This window comes from Manihot esculenta, chromosome 3, assembly GCF_001659605.2.
Source record: "Manihot esculenta cultivar AM560-2 chromosome 3, M.esculenta_v8, whole genome shotgun sequence".
In the NCBI taxonomy this organism is placed as follows: Eukaryota; Viridiplantae; Streptophyta; class Magnoliopsida; order Malpighiales; family Euphorbiaceae; genus Manihot; species Manihot esculenta.
Window position 1 is genome coordinate 32,352,912 of NC_035163.2, and position 21,208 is coordinate 32,374,119.

Consider the following 21,208-nt stretch of genomic DNA (forward strand, 5'->3'; position numbering starts at 1 on the left):
GAGGTTAGTTTATTCTTAAGTTGTGCAATGTTGTTTCTTCAGTGACTAGTCTCCCTCTCCCAAAGGCCAATCCAAATTTTTTATTACTAATACTTCAATTATTTCATGTTGTCAACTATTTTCAGTTAAATATTCACAAAAACTAATTAATGAAGCAAGAATTATGTCATTTTCAAAAAATATATATATATCGAGTTTTAAATTTAGAATTCACAACATCACTAAACTTCTTTTTATAATTAAAAATATTCAACTCACAAGAAAAAATTTCTTAATTTAATAATATTGGATTCATCATAAAACTTGCAAAGATATCAAACTTAAGATCAATTAGAGACAAAATAAAAATAGAAAAGCATGGGCGGCTCTTTGACAAACTGAGGCAAGAACCTTGGTTTTGTTCAACGGTATGTAGTTTCTTCTTCTTTTTTTAAGTAATTATTAAAAGAGGTGCCTTTTATTCTTTAACAATTTCATTTGTATTCATTTTGTTAACTTTTTTATTTCCATTATCAAATAAATTATTACAAAGTAAAATTTACCCACTAAAACAAAAGGGGAAAAAACAGAACTAAACTTTAGTTAAACAAATTGTGTTTTTGCTTCAAACTCAATCAAATATTAGGTTTCAAATCATTACAAGCTCATCAATGAATTGATTTCCTTTTCATGCAGAATAAATTGCATACCTTTGAGACACTTTCGTAAATATAGTACAAAAAGCACTGATGAAATTCTGTTTGGGGTGAGAGCCTACAATAAGATCATGCAGATGTTTTGACCAATAGCAAAACAAGAGATACTCCCAACTAATACATGTTTTTAAGCTATAATAATCTCTCTAATCCAAGCAGTCGTTGCTTTGCAGCAACTTGCAATATATTACTAACCTAATTATTCACATAATGACGTCAGAGCTATCTCCAGAACAGTTGGCGTGGAATCCGGCCACCGGGTTTCTGATGGTAAGGAAAAGAAATGGTCTATATATATATATATGGAGGCAGAACACCAAATAACACTACAAACTAGCATCCTGTTAAGACAGCAACTTAGTGTCACCTTCATTAGTTGCTGAGAGGTGAAAGCTCCTTCCAGCAATTCTTTCATTTTGGATTTGACCTATGCATTCAGTTATCACAACTTCCAACTGGATACCCAATAGAGAAAAACGAAAAGAAAAGGAGAGAAAATGGTAAAAGTGATGCATTTAACAAGTGTTGGTGGAAAATAAATAAAACGTACAACCAGGGATGACACTAGCCAGGGCAGTAGCTAGTTTAGAGCAACAAGGGAATTTTTAATACAAATAAGAGAGTATGTTTAATCAAAATGCATAAATTAGAAAGACTGACACTTGGTAATCTGCAAAGAAATTTATGGCACTTCCTACATTTATGAGGAATCCAATAAGCCATATTATTGATTACCCCTAGAAGCCTACTGTTAGACCCTTGAGCCGGTAGGCTTGAGTTGGGTGAAGTTGGGCCTTGATTTCACCACAACTTGGGAGTGTGCAGGGGTGCACATGATTGGCACGGCTATATTGCTTGGGCAGGCGAGAGTACTGCTGGATGCGAGTGTGCAGGGGCGCGCTTGATTGGCAAGGCTGTGTACTTCGGCAGGCGAGAGTACTGCTGGATGCGAGTGTGCAGGGGCATGCTTGATTGGCAAGGCTGTGTGCTTGGGCAGACTGGAAGACTGCTGAGTGCAAGGGCTGGACTTCGGGTGTCGGTTCGGTCCATCATGTGAGGATGCTGCTACAGTCGGGATTGGAAGTTGCTGAATGCAAAGGAGTGGCCTACAAACGTGGGGAAGTGATGCTAGAGTGGGGCATGTTCTCCCATGATGAGTAGTGGCCATGTTCTCCCATGAGGGATAGTGGGTAGTTATAACTCCCATAATGGGAAGTGGGTAGTTATAACTCCCATGATCATTAGTGGGCGGTTATATAACTTCCATGATGAGTAGTGGGCAGTTATATAACTTCCATGATGAGTAGTGGGCGGATTTTACTCCTTAGTGGTTGGGGGTGTCAACCACAACTTCTTGTAAACTGTTGCTGTATCCTATATATACTCATACACATGTAAAGGTGGGGAGGAACCCCGAGAGAGGGGACCCCATTAGCTAGGGAGAGAGCTAAAGTGAGAGCACTGCTAGAACACTTTGGGAAGAGTTCTGTGAGAGGTGTCTCTTGTATTGTTTCCTTTTAGTGAATGAAAGGTTGGGAAAGTTATTTCCTGTAAATACTGTTGTCTTGCACTTTGTTGGTTGAGATTTTGTGCCTTTCGAACCTCACTTTGTGAGATTGTGTGGCTGAGCCAAGTGGGATTTCTTGGTTGCCTAGCAGGTTTCTGAGTGATTGTTCCGCTGCGTGTGTTTCGACTTAGAACCCTGTGACAATTTGGTATCAGAGCAAAGGTTTGCTTTGAACAGTTACTCTAACTACTATGGCTGGAGGTGGAGCTATAGAAGCTGTTCGAGAAAGGGTGGCACGGTTAGAATCTATCATTGGCCCAGTTGATGCTGATGGGGTAGAGAGCTTTTCTACTCGGATGGATGACCTTCATGAGTCTGTTCAGCGTCTTGAGACCATGCTCAAAGAGTTCTCTGAGGAGATGAGAGCAAGGGTGAGTTTGCTAGAGGCAGACGTGACGTTGGTGAAGCGGACAGTTGCGGAGATCCCAGGTGAGATGGTCTCTAATGGGAAGATGAAGGTGCCGGAACCTAAAGCATTCAATGGTGCCCGAAGTGCTAAGGAATTAGAGAATTTCCTTTGGGACATGGAACAGTATTTTGCTGCTGCTCGGATCCCTGATGTGGAGCAAGTTACAATCACCAGCATGTACTTGTCAGGGGATGCCAAGTTGTGGTGGCGAACCCGTATGTCTGATGATGCCGGTGCTGGCAGGCCGAGGATTGACTCGTGGGAGAGATTAAAGAAGGAAATGAAGGATCAGTTCCTACCTTGCAATGCCTCTTGGGTTGCAAGGGATTCTTTAAAGCGGCTGAGACAATCGGGTACGGTAAGGGATTATGTCAAGGAATTTAGTTCTTTGATGCTGGATATCCAAAATATGTCCGAGGAGGACAAACTATTCAATTTTATGTCTGGTCTTCAACCATGGGCACAAATGGAGTTGAGAAGGCAAAACGTGAAGGATTTGCCTAGTGCCTTTGCTGTTGCTGATGGCTTGGTGGATTTCAAGCTCAGTAAAGATGCTAGCCTGATTAAGGGAAAGGGCGAAAGGTTGAAGGGTGGCAAGAAGAATGGTGGTGACTGCAATAGTGAGAAAGGGAAGGCTGATGGTCAGTGTTCGGGGAGCAAGTATTGAAGGGAAACCAGGGGTGTTTCCTATGCAATGGACCCCATCGTGCAAAGGGTTGCTCGAAGAGGGAGAAGCTGACTGCTCTTGTGGCTGAAGATGACCATGCCCTTGTAGTTGCTGACTTTCGGGATTCTTCTGTCATGAATCCAATGCATTTGGTGAATGCTATTTCAGAGGTGAGTCCTTTGAAAGGATTGCTCTATGTGACTATAAGATTGACTAGTGCAGAAGTGCTGGCTATGGGTGATACTGGTACTTCACTTAACTTTTGGGCTGAGAGGATGGCCTAAAGTTTGGGCTTGGAAGCGATCAAGAGTTCCAACCGCATGAAGGCAATAAATTCGACAGTTAGGGATGTGATAAACATGGCTGCTAATGTTGTTTGTATTGTTTGGAATTGGGTTGGGTGTGTAAATTTCTTGGTTGTTCTTTTAATTGATTTTGGGGAATGACTTCTTTATGCGGGCTAAAGTTGTTGTTGTTTCTCATTTTGGGTGGGTTGTTCATTTTAGATGAATTGTAAACCTCCTATGTCCAAGGAAAGGGTATTCCTAAGGACGAATGTAATGATGTTAGCAAGGTGAATGGTGTGCTGAGTGCTACACAGGTTGAGAACGAGTTGAGGAGAGGTGAGAAGACCTTCCTTGCTGCCTTGCTAGATGTCAAGCCCGATAGGACTGGGGAGTCCTAGATCAAGTTGCTGAGTTGCTGAGGCAATTTGCAGATGTGATGCCTCTTGGGTTGCCAAAGGAGTTGCCTCCTAGGAGAGCAATTGATCACAAGATAGAATTGGTGCCAGGATCTCAACCTCCTGTGCATGCTCCATATTGGAAGTCTCTTTTGAACTTGCTGAGTTAAGGAAGGAGTTGAATGAGTTGCTGGAGGCAGGGTGCATTCAACCTTCAAAAGTTCCTTATGGTGTGCTGGTTTTGTTTCAGAGAAAGCAAGATGGTAGTTTGAGGATGGGTGTAGATTATCGTGCTCTGAACAAAGTGACGATAAAGAACAAATATCCTGTGCCTTTTATCCATGATCTGATGGGCAGATTGAGTGGAGCTTGCTGGTTTACAAAGCTGGACCTATGGGCTGGGAATTGGCAGGTTTGGATTGCTGAGGGAGACAAAGCGGAGACTATGGGTGTCAATCGCTGTGGAGTCTATGAATTCTGAGTTATGCCTTTTCGGTTTGGCAAATGCTCTTGCCACATTTTGTAAATCTCATGAGTGATGTCTTGTAGGGCTTTCTTGATGAGTTGTTGTGTACTTAGATGGTGGAGTCATCTATAGTAGGAATTGGGATGAGCATTTGATGCACCTAGGGTGGTGTTGGAAAGGTTGCAGATGTACAAACTGTACGTCAACATGGAGAACTGCGAGTTCTCAAGACAGGAAGTCATGTTCCTGGGTCATCTTGTAAGCCAAGGGAGGGTGAAGATGGACCCGAGGAAGGTAGATGCCATTGTGGAGTGGTCTGTACCAACTGGAGTCTCGGAGTTGCGGTCATTTCTTGGGCTTGCAAACTATTACAGAAAGTTTGTGGCTGGGTACTCCAAGAAAGCTGCACCGTTGACAGATCTTCTGCGGAAGAATGAGAGATGGCAATGGGGGAGTCATTGCCAAAGTGCTTTTGAGAAGTTGAAAGCTACTATTTCTTCAGAACCATGATGCTGAAGTTGCCTGATTTTTATGCACCTTTTTAAGTGCATATTGATGCTTTTTGATAAGGCTATTGAAGGGGTGCAGGTCCAGGAGGGACATCCCGTTGCCTTTGAGAACAGAGAGCATACTGACGCTTCTGATAAGGCTATTGGAAGGGTGTTGGTCCAGGAGGGACAACCCGTTGCCTTTAGAGCAGGAAGCTAAATGAAGCGCAATGTGGTTTTGTGTGGGGGCACAAGCCAGGCAGGCACAATCAGGTTGCTGATTTCCTAAGCAGAAAGGAGGTAGTTGTTGGAGTGTACAACACTACTCGTGTTCAGTCTGATAGGATGGACATGATTCGTAGCCATGGCATGGGGATGCTGGTTACAAGTTTAAATTGCCCGAGAGAGTGGAAGTTAAACCAACTTTCCTTGTTAGTTTCCTTAAGAAGTTTCACGAGGATGTCGCTGAATCTTCAAGGAGCCAAGTGAAGAAAGCTCCGTGGGTTGTGAGGAAACAGTTTGATGATCAGAGTGGAGAAATTCTGGATCATAGGACATTTGGGCAAAGCAGAAAGAATAAGAGAATGGAGTTCCTTATTCGATGGAAAGACAAACCAGTCGCAGAGGCTACTTGGAAGAGAGGTACGACCTTGTGGCAGTCTGAAGAGCAAATAGGGGATTATTTGCGAGCCCTACCAACGAGGACGTTGGCTTCTTCTGGTGGGGGTGGTTTGTTAGACCCTTGAGCCGGTAGGCTTGAGTTGGGTGAAGTTGGGCCTTGATTTCACCACAACTTGGGAGTGTGCAGGGGTGCACATGATTGGCACGGCTATATTGCTTGGGCAGGCGAGAGTACTGCTGGATGCGAGTGTGCAGGGGCGCGCTTGATTGGCAAGGCTGTGTACTTCGGCAGGCGAGAGTACTGCTGGATGCGAGTGTGCAGGGGTATGCTTGATTGGCAAGGCTGTGTGCTTGGGCAGACTGGAAGACTGCTGAGTGCAAGGGCTGGACTTCGGGTGTCGGTTCGGTCCATCATGTGAGGATGCTGCTACAGTCGGGATTGGAAGTTGCTGAATGCAAAGGAGTGGCCTACAAACGTGGGGAAGTGATGCTAGAGTGGGGCATGTTCTCCCATGATGAGTAGTGGCCATGTTCTCCCATGAGGGATAGTGGGTAGTTATAACTCCCATAATGGGAAGTGGGTAGTTATAACTCCCATGATCATTAGTGGGCGGTTATATAACTTCCATGATGAGTAGTGGGCAGTTATATAACTTCCATGATGAGTAGTGGGCGGATTTTACTCCTTAGTGGTTGGGGGTGTCAACCACAACTTCTTGTAAACTGTTGCTGTATCCTATATATACTCATACACATGTAAAGGTGGGGAGGAACCCCGAGAGAGGGGACCCCATTAGCTAGGGAGAGAGCTAAAGTGAGAGCACTGCTAGAACACTTTGGGAAGAGTTCTGTGAGAGGTGTCTCTTGTATTGTTTCCTTTTAGTGAATGAAAGGTTGGGAAAGTTATTTCCTGTAAATACTGTTGTCTTGCACTTTGTTGGTTGAGATTTTGTGCCTTTCGAACCTCACTTTGTGAGATTGTGTGGCTGAGCCAAGTGGGATTTCTTTGTTGCCTAGCAGGTTTCTGAGTGATTGTTCCGCTGCGTGTGTTTCGACTTAGAACCCTGTGACACCTACCATGCAACTGCAAGCACAAAACAGAACTTGCTAGGACATGAATTTGTAGGGATTGCTCAAAAGGACAGTTAATTAGGTGTTTTTAGTTGCATTGGGCTATAAAGTTTTACTTCTAAACAAAGTTTCAACACTACAAGTCCTAGAAAATTAAATATAGAAACCATGTCAACCTTACCATATGATAAAAAGGTTGGTTTTGATACTGTATGGAAGTCTTACCTTAGCTGCAGCGACCCAGTATCCATCAATCCACTCTTGATGAGGCCTCAGATCACAGTGTTGAAATTTCAATTCCTCTGCTGTTTCGAAGTAGACTGTGTACTCCAAGTTCTTGTGAACTTTGATGATACAACCCACCCACCATCCATCACTACACCAAGCATCAACCAGTTCAAGCAGTTTGAATGGGTGGGCATGTCCAATATGGGGGGGAGAAGGTCTTATATCTGCAGCACTTGCCTCTTCTATGAGAAAATCAGTTCCATCATCTGTTAAGAGACTGTGATATTGCACCATAAATTTGCCATTCCCCATCTCCTTGACAATGATTGCAGAAAACCAAGCACCCTGGAAACCAACTTCATCACTTTTTACTTCCACAATTGTCCCTGTGCTGAACTTTGTCCTTTGATTTGTCAAGTTAGCTCCCAATTTCGTTGACTTCCCCTGGATGTCAACTTAAAAGTTTTAGACCATGGGAACATGATGATACCATTTATTACAACATATACCACAGAGTTACAACTACCTTTACACAATGTTGAACATGGCCTACAACCATATAGCATTGTAAATTTAAATATAGCCAGAAACCTTTTAAAGAATTACAAACAATATTGTTTTCTGATTTGGGATGATTTATCTACTCTTTCTTCAGTGATTTGAATTGTTATCCAAGAACTCAATTCCTAACAAATTGCATAAACCATCATCCACCAACAATATAATTAATTATCAATAGATTTATTTTTCTAAACAATTAAATTACACCCATAAGATATTTTTCTTTATTCAGTTGCAGTTCACATTAGGAGAAACAAAAATATGACCACCAAAACCTACCCCAAAACAAATCCTTTATGAACTAAAGCAGCTACATGCATAAACAAATATTAATTGCTTAGTTCCATCTGTCTTATTTACTACTTACTAGATTAAATGCTGCATTCCGTGTGATCAGACATAATTACAAAAGGAAATCCACAAGTATAAGCATTTAACATTTATACCTTTATCCATTTTCCATTGTTCCATTCCTGATGATGCCTCAATACTGAATGATCAAACTCCAAAGTTTCATTTGAAGAGCTGAAATAAACCTTATACTTAAATCCATATTGCACTTCAAGAACCTCACCTTCCCACCACCCTTCGTTGAACCAAACGTCGACCTTCTCAAACAGTTCAAAACGGACAACTGAAGAAACTGGGGGTGGACAGGGTCTGATATCATCCTTTTTTACTACTTCTCTCAAAGGTGCAGTTTCATCATCTGTTACCAGGGTCAAGTACTGCACCAAAAACTCGTCATTTCCAATGGTGTCAATGACAGAAGCACCATACCAAGCACCTTTGTAACCTTCTTCGTCACTTTTGACTTCTACGCTCGTCCCCATTCCGATCATTGGCTCTGACTTCCTTTTGCTGCATTTTGTCTTCAGCTTTACCTTTCTGGATTGCATGTCCATCGAAGATGACATGTTCTGCAATTCAAGCTCTCCCAAAAAGGAAGTAAACCCATTAAAACCAGCAAAATCATTGGCGAGATAAGGGACCTTCAAATCAAATAATACGCACTAGCCGCTAAATACGTATCGCCAAACACTATCGAAGGAACATAAATAAAAATTATGTTTAACAAATGAGATAATCACAAGCGTTCCATTACATTTAATTTTCTGTAAGAAACAGAAACCCACGTTAATGGAACATAGAACCCAGTAAAAGAAACATAAATTTTACGAGAAATTACACTCAATAATGACAAAGGGGAAATGGCAAATAAACACCGGCAAAATCTCATACAATTCAAGCATGTCGTGATTATAAAATAATCATAAAAAAAAAAAGAAGGAAAACAATCAAATTAAACAAACCCATCAAAGAATAAACAAATAAACAATAAAAATTAAAAAATTAAAAAATAAATCTAACACATGCACACAGAGACACACTTGTTCAGGAAGAGGGGGGACCCAGGACCCATCATCCCATTCTCGATGAAGTCTTAAATAGCACTGTTCAGCCACGATCCCCTCACTTTTCCCATGGAACCTCACAATGTACTTGGAATTCTCAAGTATGTCCTTAATAGTTCCTTTTTGCCAAGCATTATCGCAATAAACATCCACACTATCTCCCATTCTAAAGCACTTATTAAGCTCTCTTGGCGGCATAGGCCTAACGCTAGCTAAATCAACCAGCTCCGTGACACATTTTTGGCAGCCCGATCCGATGATTATCATGGTCTGGTACTCGACGAAGATCTGGTTCCTCTGCTTTACATTTGAGCGTAGCACCTTAGCCGCATAGTACGTCGAGGTGCTGGGACCATTTTCTTGCTTCAAAACCTCAACTAGGTCGCCTTTGCGAAAATGGGCACATGAAAGATGGGACATTTTGCGATATTTAGGGTTCAGATAGGTAAAAAGCAAGAGAAACCCTTCTGCGTGATCACTGAAAGTACTGGCGGGAGCTGAAGTGGCAAACAAATTGCTCTTATTTTCAAGGGGTTTTCGGTGTTAAAAGAGAAATATTTGGTTTTTTGTGTTTAAATCAATAATAAACAGAGGTTTCACCGCCTACTCTCGATGTACTTGTGAAGCATGTGCAGGTCTGGCGCGCTCCACAAACACGCCACAATTCTTTTATACTTCTTTTTACAAGCCTGCGCGTGCACACTCGGTGTTAAGCCTGCGCGCAAGCTTTTTTATTTTTTTTAATTAAAATATTATAATAATATATTTATATTATATTAATTTAATAATAATATAATTTTTTATAATAATAAATATTTTAATATATTAAAATAATGATACGTAATTAAAAATAATTTCAATTATAAATTTATTAATACATAATTATTATATTTAATATATTTTATTATTTTTAATATATAAAATATTATAAAAATCAATAATAAAAAAATTATATTGAAAATATTTAAAATTATAAAATAATATTATTTTATTATTAAAAATGATTTAAATTATTGATATTATTTAATTATAATATTATTATATTAATATATTAAAAATAATAATATATTATTTTTATTATTTTTATAAAACATATTACTTCCTCATATCTGTACGATGTTATTATATAGTTTTTTTAATTTAAAATGAGAATTAAAAATTCAGCATATTTATTTAAATACATTTATAATTTGTGAGTGTAGTATTGCTTATAATTTATAAATTAATTAATATAAATATTTAAAGTTATAAAAAATTAAAAATTAAGTATAAAATATTATAACATAATTTTTTATAATAATAAATATTTTAATATTACTTTTAATATATTAATATAATAATACCGTAATTAAAAATATTATGGATTATAAATTGATTGATACATAATTATTATATTTAATATATTTTATTATTTTAATATATAAAAATATTTTCGTTAACAAAATGAAATTACATTTGAAAAAATTAAAAAATTTAAAATTATAAAATAAAATTATTATGTGGTTAAATATATACCATATCACTATTACTATTTAATTATAGTATCATTATATTAATATATTAAAAATAATAAAATATATTTTAAAAAATAATTAAAAAATATTATCACTGGCTAAACCTGTACTATATTAGCATTATTTTTATAAAATATTACTACATTGTTTATAATTTATAAATAAATTAATTAATTAACATAATATTTAAAGTTACTAAAATTAAGTTTGAAATACATGTCTATATTATTTATAATATAATTTTTTATAATAATAAATATTTTAATATATTAATATAATAATACTATAATTAAAAATAGTATCAATGGTATATTTATGAATATGTAACTATTATATTTAATATTTTTTATTATTTTATATATAAAAATATTATAAAAAAGTCAATAAAAAAGAAAATTAGATTGAAAATATTTAAAATTGTAAAACGATATTAGTATGCTATTAAACATGTATCATATCACTTGTCTGTATTAGATCTGAAATTACTATATTAATATATTAAAAATAATAAAACATATTAAATTTATTATTTTAAAAAACTATTATAAAAGGTTATATTATAAATAATATTATTAAATTAATATAAAATAAATATATTATTATAATATAATAATAATTAAATAATAATTAATTTTTTTAAATCAAAATCTATCGCAATAAATTTTGAATCTTCAAAATTTGCTGCGGCAGGCTGAATGAACAGAGCCAGCACCGGCTGGTTTTGTTCATTAAAAAAATAATTTAAAAAAAAAAAAAAGAAAAAGAAATAAACGATTGGCACTTATTAGATTAGTGGTATCTATGAAGTCTCACGGCCACATAAGCCGTCAAACTCCCAATGTGATAAATAATTCTGAATCAATCTCAAAAGGCCAATTTTTTTTTAACACCAAATCTCTAAAAAGCCCTCTTTGCAAGGAGTGAGGTTGCCTAGTGCCTACCATTGCCCTTTAAAACGACTGGTTTTGAAATCTTTTATTTTTAGAGAAAATTATCTCAAGTCCTACCATCTTAGCGTAGCACTTTTAACAATGAGACTATTTTTCATCAAGATTTCTTAAAAAAAGAAAACATAAATTGACGATGAAAATTATTATAATCTCGAGCAAACGAGATTTGACAATGAAATGTAATTAAAAAATAAAGAAATAGATTAAGCGGATTCACAATTTTAAATTTTTTAAAATATTATATATTTTTTAACATGCGAAATATAATTCAAAATAAAGATATTCATTTGAATATAGAATAAAAAAATATGGAGTGAGATTTTTTCTATTTTGACTTCGTCGGATAATATAATGGTAGCATAGAACGGCCAATAAAGAGGAGTGTTACATTCAATAGACTACACCGACCGGATTGAAGAGTTAGATTTATCCCAAGTACCAAATCTTTAGATTTTATAAATTACTAGATTTTTTGTTCATTTAGACTTTAAAGACCTTTGAATGTTTATACTTTTAAACCTTTGAATGTTTATACTTTATAATGGTAAACTCTTTAAAACTCTTTTAATGAAATTTACTTACCTTTAAGAGGAGAAAATGAAAAAAAAGACACCGGAGCTCTTCCATCCAATGATATATATAAAATTACATGGTGAGATTTCCACAGAATAAATATTTTTTCAGCTCTCCTAACAAACAATTTATTAATACATACAATAAATTTTACATAATTATAAATGGAGAGGGAAAGTTGTGGGCTGGATTGAGGTGGGCCTAGCAAGAGGCTAAAGCCCAGCCACTTGTACTCATTTGCAGCTGTTAGCATATGGTGTTGGCTCTTAAAACGAGGGAGGGAGAGATGTACAAGTAAAAAACGAGAGAACAAACCGAGAATGCAGAAGTTATAGAAAAGAGTCAACAACGACCACACAATACTACAATAGACCTTTTGGGTTTTTAGCTTTGCATTTGATCATGTTGGATATTTTTTTTAATTTATTATTTCTGAAAACAAGAGGGTGACCCTTATCTCAGTGACAAGTCATATTCATGGTCAATTTGGTACTGGACCTATATAGACTTATGCATGATTATAGGTTCTCACCTAACAAATGATTCCAATCTCCTGTCTATTAAGATTTGACTCTCCTCTAAATGTTATTATAAACCAAAACCCATCAACTCAATATTCAATATTTTTAAAAAATAATATTGATGATATGGTAATATATAATCTAATAATAATTCCAAGCATATCACACCATTATAGCAGGAGAACTGTAGGTGGACCACCCAACCAAAATTCAAATTATTCACTCTCTGTTGAAGAATCTTTGCAGGTTTTGTTAATGGGCATTTTGCTCTCTCTTTCTATAGTTTGGACACATGCAAAATCAAATGAAACATGTACGGATTGGTATATACATAATTGAGCTAAACTCTCTTCTTTGTTTCCCAATCTAGGGATGCAAAATTTATCATCAACGTCACCTCCTGTGTACAAATATCATAAGCTTCTCTCTACCAATACTTTTGAAAAGGGAAATAAAGAAAGAGTTCAATTATTCATGTGTCCTAGTATTTCAGTGAATCTTGTCGAAACTCACTTGTTGTTCTCCTAATTGGCCCTGGCTTTCGATCACATCACCACCCAAGCCGACGCAATTTCTCATTGTCATCAGTCATCACCAGATGTTCCACCTCCCTTATAATACACACTTTAATAAAAGTCATGCATTTAAATTCCAAAATAGTAATGAATATTGGACCTACGTTGGCATATTAGTATATAAAAAAGGTGGTATGAGCAAAAGATTGAGCAGTAGCCCAAAAAAACCACTGCTCATGAGATCTCAGTAGGTTCAGTTGTTTTTTTCAAATTATTATTATGTAACACCCTCCATTTATTAAATTAGTTATTAAAGCAATTTAAATTAAATTAGTAATGTACCACGTACTAAATATAGAGCATTTAATACTTTTTTTTTTTTATCTATCATTTGAAGTTTATGCATGCAAAAGAGATTGGAATATACTAAATTTTAACAAAAATAATGAAGCTACTATAATTTATTTAGAAATAAAACAAAATTTGATGAAGAAATCAAGTGGGAAGAGCTGCTTAATACCTGAGCTGAGCATATGGTTTGGGTAAGCCAACGTGCAAGCTCATGGGAACCACACGAGCACATGCTGACCAATTCCAACCAACGGAGCAAAAGCTGCCACTTGTACAATCGGAAGGCCATTAAAGGCCCTCTTATTGTTCGTACGGACGTGTCCACAATTTTGAAAAAGAACAGGGACCAGAACTGATAAAATAACAATATAACATGATTGCAACATACTACACTTTTGGCTTATTAACTGGCCCCTTTTATTTACCTGCCCTGTAAGCTTGTATTACTCTCTTACTGGATCTGGACGGTCGCCCGGGCTGCCCGGTCACTCCCCGCCGGGCAGCTGACGTCACCCTCCCTCTCTCAGTCGGTTTATTCTTTCTGGGCCTTTGTCCCGTCGCTGTCAGCACTCAGCCCACTGCCCTTCTCCTTTCCTATAAACCTTCTGCCTTCCCTCATGACTTCTTCACTTCTTCTTCTTCTTCTTCTTCTTCTTCTTAAGCATGGAAGGAATAGAAAAGCTTTCAAGGGTGAGAGTTAGGCTTAAGTTTCTTCAAGGTATGCTCATATATCTCCCTTGTGTTAGAAGTCAAAGACTCGAGCGTGCTGCTTAATTTCTGCTGTTCTTGTTTTGTTTGTATAGGACTGAAGGTCTCTGCATGTTCTTTTGCCTGATTCTCATATTAAATGAAAAAAAAGGAAACAAAAATCTAATTCTTTTGCTGTTATTGATGATTAATCATGACTGTATATTTTTTTAATATAGATATGTGTTTTTTAACTCTCTTGGCTTCATCTTATGTATATTGTAATGATTCACATGCAGTCAATTTTCAAATTAAGTTCATGCATAATATGAGCATGAACAACTCCGACGCCGCCGTCTTCAACGCTTCAACTGGTGGGTTTTTTGCCGGATTCCAGTTTGATGCTAAAAGTCCCTCTTGTTCATGATGATTGGGTTCTATCCTACCTGAGCTTTTCCATTACTATCTTTTTTTTTTTTTTTTTTATTTTCTTGACCTTGTAAGACCTTTTCTTGACCTTGTAAGACCCACGTCTCCATTAGTCACAGACTCCATATCAGAATATTTTGATTTAGAGTTTCAAATTTGTTTTCCACGATTCCGTCCAACTCATCTCTCCTTCCTTGTCTATCCCTCTTGAGCTGTTTGAATAAAGCTAAAAATATATATCTTCTTTTAAAATCACCCAATTATTGATAATTAGAAGCTTCTCAAAATTTTTGAAAGTCATGTAGACTTTGTTGCTGCCTATCTCTATTAGGGCAATCAATTTAGATTGTTATTATTTGTGCAGAAATATGCTAGCTGCATCAGTTTCGTTGTTTTATATGTTGTTGGCTGAGAGTAAGAGAATAAATGTTGTCTCAGATCTTCTCGTGACTGCTGTTTCTTATGTACAAACTTTTGTGTCCACTGTATTATTGGATATTTCCTTTCTTCATCCTTATCCTTGAGGACTTTTTGTAGTTCATGAAAAGCTGATTTCTCAACAGTGGGAAGAGTTTTTTTCCACACCCCATAAATGTCAAGAGATGAAAAAGGAAGAGAGAGGGTGAGAGAAGAGAGAGTTTTTTTTTCTTACAAGACAAGTTGGATAATGTAAAATGTAATCCTGTTCATGCAGTTAAAACTTGTTTGTGATATAAGGTAATGAATTGCCTTTTTAATGATCGAGACTCCAACTGTAGATGTTTTTTTTTCCCTTTAAACTATCATCAAATTGCATGGCTTCTATTTTTACCACCAAGCTTTTTACTGACAGAGCCCTTTATGGCTTTGTTAATTCTATCGATCAGAACAATGATTTCATTAAGAACAAATGAGAGCCCAACTACAAGAATTTTAGGTTGGAAATATGGCTTTGTAAATGATGTTAATGGTAATTTAATTACATGGTGAAAACGATTTAATAAGAGAAGAATGAATTGGGAGGTTAATGACAGATGTGGACAGCATATGGACATGAAATTATTCATTCCAATTTCCATAATTAATACTTAATCATACTCTGAGATCGTGGAAAATTATGGATAAAATTCAAGATAAGATCGATATATATATATATCATATGAAAAGATAGATTATTCCCTTGTGTCCTATACTGGCAAACCTGCATGTCTAGCTTTATCTCTTATTCCTGATCGAACTTCATCAAATGAAAGGCACTTGTTCAAAACACATCCATATTATTTGACGATGGAGAAAGGATGTTGTGCAAGTTATCGTTTTAGTAATTTTCATTTACTAGTAAAAAGAAGAAGATCTCAAATATCAAGGCAAAAGTTTTTGCCCCTAATTATCATATCCTTGAGAAAATCTTTTAGTCGCAAAGTTGTGGGGTTACAGAGAGAAGGGGTGAAATTCTAACAGAATATGATGATGTTCGCAAGTTGGCATTGAAAAGCTAAAAGCCTTTTTCATATTTCTTTCTTGCATGTGACAGTATTATATGATATCTCCATTTAAGATATAAACGTATATATTTCACATAATTTTTATATAAAAATTACATATATTTATATTTTAAATTTATAATGAATTGAATTTTGGTAAGAATTTTCACATATAAGTAAAAAATTTATCAAATCTATAATAAATCGGTTTTAAACAAAAATTTCTCCTCACTGTTGATGTGCCAACATTAAGGGCCCTAGTTTTGAAACCCATTTACTATCTTTAGGCAACAAACTAACATGGGTCACTCATTAGATTTTGATCTTCTTTTAATTTCCTCTCAAATCATTCCTTTCAAGAAAAAGGCATTCCATGCCGGAGAAAAAGAAAAATAATTAAGGGAAATGAGATGAAACATTTTTACAGCAGTGCTAGTGTTTGACATTGACAAGGTGAGAGAGAATTAGATGTATAAAAATAGAAAAACGATTTCTTTTTTCACGCAACACATATTTGACATGTTATTTATATCTTTCCACTATATATGAAAATGAGAATTACTATTCCATTCTGTTTTGGAGAGAAAGTTTTAAAGAAAATGTGCTTTGGAAATGTAAAGGCACATTATATTACTTCTATTTCTTTTCTTTTTTTTTTTTTATTTATTATGTGCTTAATTTGCATTGGAGATATTACAGTTATTTGATTTTTTGCTTAAAGTTATGTGTCCCTTGATTTCTCCCGTTCTCTTCTTTCCCCCTTAATGTTTTTTCTTCCAAACAGATCACGTCGTAATGGGCCTGGCGCAGAGTGATCCAAGTTTTTTCTTTTGTTGAAGGACTTCAAATTAGGCCTTGTATTCCACAGGAGACAAATTGGGCCAACTAACAATTTTCCAAAGTAAAGCTTTTTAAGTCTAGTCTTACTGGGTTAGGGTTTTGTCAATTTCATGTTTTTTGGTGTGGAAGGGTAGGCTGAGATTAAAGGCCATGGCACAAGCAGCTTTGGTCCAATGTAACAAATGGAGTATTTTGACTGTTAAGCGAACACATAGAAAATTAATTAATCTTATAAGATAAAAGACAGTTGGATTCGTATACGCAATCATAATCTTTAATTATTTGTAATCACTGTTCATTGATAACCTTTAAATTTATGTCCTAAAATATTTTTAATCGATTTTATATTAAAAAATCAATATTATGAAATTGTATATTGAATTTGATAAATTCATTATTCCCATCAATTTCTATCAATTTCTAATATTTTTTATATTAATCACTCACCTAATAAATCCATGTATATAATAAGAATTTATTTATGACATTATATTTTTAGAATTTAAATAATTTAAGAGTTTATTTAATAATTAAATTAAAACCACCTCCATTAGTTAATTAGCTACAGCCTACAGCCTACAGCCTTTGCTAGACTGCCGTAAATTATTGCTTCCTAGGTTTTTATTGTTGGGCTAATTAATTAACTAATTAATATACATTGAAATTTGTTCAAACGCCTATGTTAAAATTAAGTTAATCAAAAAATTATTTTAAAGTGTAAAATACAATTGAATAATATTAAATCTAATTGAATAAAATAAAATCTAATTAAGTTAATTTTCTAATTTAAAAGTTTTAAAATTAACTATTGAATTTAATTAATATTAAATCTAATTGAATAAAATAAAATCCTTCCATTAAAAAAAAAAAAAAAAAGAAATAAAGGGTAAACGTATTGCAGATTTTAGATATCCCAAAACCTTAAGCTGAAAAATCCAATGGGGGCCACTCCAAGCCATCCCCGCTGCTCAGTCAAAGTTGAGCCGACAACATAAAAGAAAAGCAAAACCCAAAATGCATCAATTCATGTAATAAAATATTAAAAATTGTATAACAATAATAATAATTTTTATCTCGTCAATAATATACAATACTTTATTTGAAATATTTTTTTAATTATTTTATATTTGAAATAAAAAGTTTTATTTTTAAAAAAGAGAAATTCATATATAATTTTTATCTTTTATTTATGGTTTATTTTACAATTAGTTATAATAATCAGTGACTGATATTTAAAAAGCTGTATTTCACATAAAAATAATTTTATTTAGATTTTCTATATTTTAAAATTATAATTAATCCATAAATTTAGCCTTATATGAAAATTAGTTTAACAATCTTGGAAAGAAAGACTTACTTAAAATTAATTAAAATATATATATAATAAATTTATGAACTTAAATTAAAATATTTAACTTAATGATGGTAAAATTTATTTTTATATGAGTTTAAGGTTTCATTTCTTTAATTACTAAAAAAAAATTAATAATTTATAATTGAATATAAATAGAAAAGCAAAATACACATTTTGTGCAGATAGGGAAGTATATTTAAGGAAAGGCTATAGGAATAGGATTGAACAAAATGAATAAAAAGAAGGCTTTGGCGTTACTCTTCAAATTAATAAATATTTTCAGATTCTCTGTCGACAATAATAATAATAATTTCTAAAACCATTTTTTGAATTTTGATCCATGTAGAACTCATTTCTTAGTGTATTGGTTAGGAAGCATTCAAAATTAATTAAAACTTCAAAACATTTTTATTATAATAAATAAAATAAGAAAATAAATTTTAAAATATTTAATAATATTTTTTTCTAAAAAAAAAATTGTTTACTCAACCCACAGGAATTCGCTGGTTGTACGATAAAATCTTGGAATCCATAACAAAATTAGCTATTAAATTCATTTTCTCTCTCTCTCTCTTTTATTTATATATATATACACAGACCAAGCAGAAGCCAAGCTAACTCTTTTTTCCTGCTTTGTTTCTGTAAAAACTCATCCTCCTCTTTTCCTTCTTGGAGTAGAAATGGTGGTGGCATCGCCAAATCCAATTATTGCAACTGAAAAAATTATAGAGACCATTGAGCTGCCGGTAATAGACCTGTCAATGGGTGAGAGATCAGAGGTGTCGAATCTCGTTGTTAGAGCTTGTGAGAAGTACGGTTTCTTCAAGGTGATCAATCATGGAATCTCTAAAGAAATCACTTCCAGAATGGAACAAGAAAGTATGAGTTTCTTTGCGAAGCCTTTCCCTGAAAAAGAACTTGCTGGGCCTGCTAATCCTTTCGGTTATGGCTGCAAAAACATTGGCTTTAATGGTGATATTGGAGACGTTGAATATCTTCTTCTTAACACTCATCCTCTCTCCATATCTCAAAGATCCAAAACCATCTCCGATGACCCCCACAGATTCAGGTACTCACTTCTTCCTATATATAGATATATATATCAACTTTTACTTCGAAATTCTTCCTATAATAACTTCTCCTGCCATGCTCAACCTTATAATAAACACATATACGAAGAAGAAGAAGAAGAAAACACACGTGACAAAACGAGAGCCATTTAGACAACCAAAATCACATTATACGAGTCTCCTGGAAGGTGGGATCACCTGTTTTCTTTTTTTTTTTTTTTTTTTTGGTCGGAGGGATCACCATTTATCACTTGGAAATTGTTGTGTCAACGCCCTTTAATAAGCGCGTGTGAAACAAAATTATTTTCACTTACAAGTCAAAATTAACCCAAAGAAACACAAAGTTGAGTCCTATCACCAACTGTATCACATTGGAGAAAGAAAGAAAAGGAAGAGACAGATTGACAAGTCACAGAGATATATCAGGGGAAGGTCCAATCCAGTCTGGTGCATGTACTGATGATGATCATGTGTGTGATATTTATTATTATTTTATTATTATTGCTATTATTCTGATAATCAAAATACGTATGTGTGACAGCTCTGCTGTGAGTGATTATATAGAAGCTGTTAGGGAGGTCGCATGTGAACTACTAGAACTAATGGCAGAGGGGCTGGGGGCCCCGGATCCATCAGTGTTTAGTAGGCTGATCAGGGACGCTGATAGTGACTCCATCATCAGGCTTAATCACTACCCACCTATGCCTGTGCCTATTATCGGCTGCAAGGATAAGGACACGTCACCTTCTTACAACACAAATAGGGTTGGGTTTGGAGAGCACTCTGACCCTCAGATCTTGACCCTCTTGAGATCCAACGATGTGGGTGGCCTGCAGATTTCCTTAAATGATGGTGTCTGGGTCCCAGTCTCACCTGACCCCAATGGTTTCTGTGTTAATGTTGGAGATGTCTTACAGGTTGGTCCATTTCATCTCTCTCTCTCTCTCTCTCTCTCGTAGTACTGTAGTAGCAGCAGCATTAGTGTGTATATATATATATGTATATCAGGGAAATAAAAAGGTGAATTAGATTGATGGAAACTGATCCCAACTGGAGGAATCACTGCCACTGCAGAAGCTAAGGATTGGTTTCTTGATGTCAGTGGGAACCACAGTGTCAGTTTCTATCCAATCAGAATCAGGAACATGATCAATTGAATGACTAGCTTGTTTCAGAATAAATGGAACTAGAAAAAGTAGGAAGTGCCTTCACTGGGGCCTCTCTTCCCATTTATAGTTATGTTTACAAGCTGACTTCATGTTTCCAGCACCAATTTCTTTTTACTGTCACCTCTCCAAGATCAATTTTTGTGGGTCTCTCTGAAAATGAAAATGATGAATGACAGATTAAGCTGATTTTTTTTCCTGTTGTCTTAAAGATCAAGGATATGATAATGATGTAGATAATTACAAGTTTTTTTCTCATGTTTCAAAATAAAAATTATTCTTTTCTTGAAAAAGACTTGATAAAGACAGAGATAAGGTCTGTGGTAGGACACCCATTTGGCCATCTGCGTGAAACTTTCATTTGCCTTGCTCTATGTTGTAATGATAATAGTGTTGTTTATTTTCCTCTTGTAGGCTATGACAAATGGTAGATTTGTGAGTGTGAGGCACAGGGCCCTAACCAACTCATACAACTCTAGAATGTCAATAGCATATTTTGCAGCGCCACCTCTGAATGCCAAGATCACAGCTCTACCGCACATGGTCTCTGCCGTTAGGCCTTCCTTGTACAGGCCATTCACTTGGGATGACTACAAAAAAGCTGCTTATTCTCAACGTCTTGGAGATGCCCGTCTTGATCTTTTCAGGAAACAATGAGAAGAGCTTGCTTAATGGCTTGTGTTGTGCGTAGTTTTGAGTCTTGAGAAACATAAACATGTGGAGGGTCTTGTCTTGTTTGTAACCCCCAGGGGAGTTTTGGTTTAGATTCTATAGTTGCTGCTTATAGAAGGAAATCAAGTGGTTTAGGTTTCTATGTAGCTTCAAGCCTCACGTTAGACCCGGTTTAAAATTTAAATCTAACTCTAATCAAATTGATGAAAATTATATTTAAATCAAACTAAAAT

At 35.3% G+C, this 21,208-nt stretch overlaps 2 protein-coding genes and 1 long non-coding RNA gene across 10 annotated transcripts; 2 read left to right on the plus strand and 1 right to left on the minus strand.

Annotated features, from left to right (window-relative positions):
• Positions 1-650: 650 nt before the first annotated feature.
• On the minus strand, positions 651-9,519 carry LOC110610771 (protein AGENET DOMAIN (AGD)-CONTAINING P1). Of its 8 annotated transcripts, none has more exons than XM_021750843.2 (6): positions 8,847-9,519; positions 7,902-8,375; positions 6,892-7,338; positions 1,063-1,122; positions 891-959; positions 651-753 (listed from the first exon to the last, which is right to left on the minus strand). In XM_021750843.2, the coding sequence occupies exons 1-5, from the start codon at positions 9,288-9,290 to the stop codon at positions 918-920; spliced, it is 1,467 nt and encodes a 488-aa protein (XP_021606535.1). In that variant the 5' UTR covers positions 9,291-9,519; the 3' UTR covers positions 651-753; positions 891-917. The 8 variants fall into 8 exon arrangements, 7 of the variants coding, with proteins under 7 accessions (XP_021606535.1, XP_021606533.1, XP_021606534.1 ...); XM_021750841.2 differs by having other exon boundaries at positions 1,063-1,150; XM_021750842.2 differs by having other exon boundaries at positions 651-959.
• Positions 9,520-13,699: 4,180 nt separating this feature from the next.
• Positions 13,700-15,147, plus strand: LOC110610869. Its single transcript, XR_002487281.2, has 2 exons — positions 13,700-14,012; positions 14,281-15,147. It is a non-coding gene; the product is annotated as an uncharacterized LOC110610869 (long non-coding RNA).
• A 3,379-nt stretch (positions 15,148-18,526) lies between these two features.
• Positions 18,527-21,121, plus strand: LOC110610638 (gibberellin 2-beta-dioxygenase 2). Its single transcript, XM_021750658.2, has 3 exons — positions 18,527-19,136; positions 19,679-20,054; positions 20,718-21,121. The coding sequence occupies exons 1-3, from the start codon at positions 18,748-18,750 to the stop codon at positions 20,958-20,960; spliced, it is 1,008 nt and encodes a 335-aa protein (XP_021606350.1). The 5' UTR covers positions 18,527-18,747; the 3' UTR covers positions 20,961-21,121.
• Positions 21,122-21,208: the final 87 nt, after the last annotated feature.

Excerpts from the sequence above, each read along its gene's own strand:
- LOC110610771 (XM_043955221.1), bottom strand. The coding sequence starts at position 9,290 with ATGTCCCATCTTTCATGTGCCCATTTTCGCAAAGGCGACCTAGTTGAG. Across the intron at positions 8,376-8,846 it reads TCCCCCCTCTTCCTGAACAA|AACATGTCATCTTCGATGGA; the intron begins GTGTGTCTCTGT and ends CTTGAATTGCAG. Across the intron at positions 7,339-7,901 it reads ACAATGGAAAATGGATAAAG|GGGAAGTCAACGAAATTGGG; the intron begins GTATAAATGTTA and ends GTTGACATCCAG.
- LOC110610638 (XM_021750658.2), top strand. The coding sequence starts at position 18,748 with ATGGTGGTGGCATCGCCAAATCCAATTATTGCAACTGAAAAAATTATA. Across the intron at positions 19,137-19,678 it reads GATGACCCCCACAGATTCAG|CTCTGCTGTGAGTGATTATA; the intron begins GTACTCACTTCT and ends TATGTGTGACAG. Across the intron at positions 20,055-20,717 it reads ATGTTGGAGATGTCTTACAG|GCTATGACAAATGGTAGATT; the intron begins GTTGGTCCATTT and ends TTCCTCTTGTAG.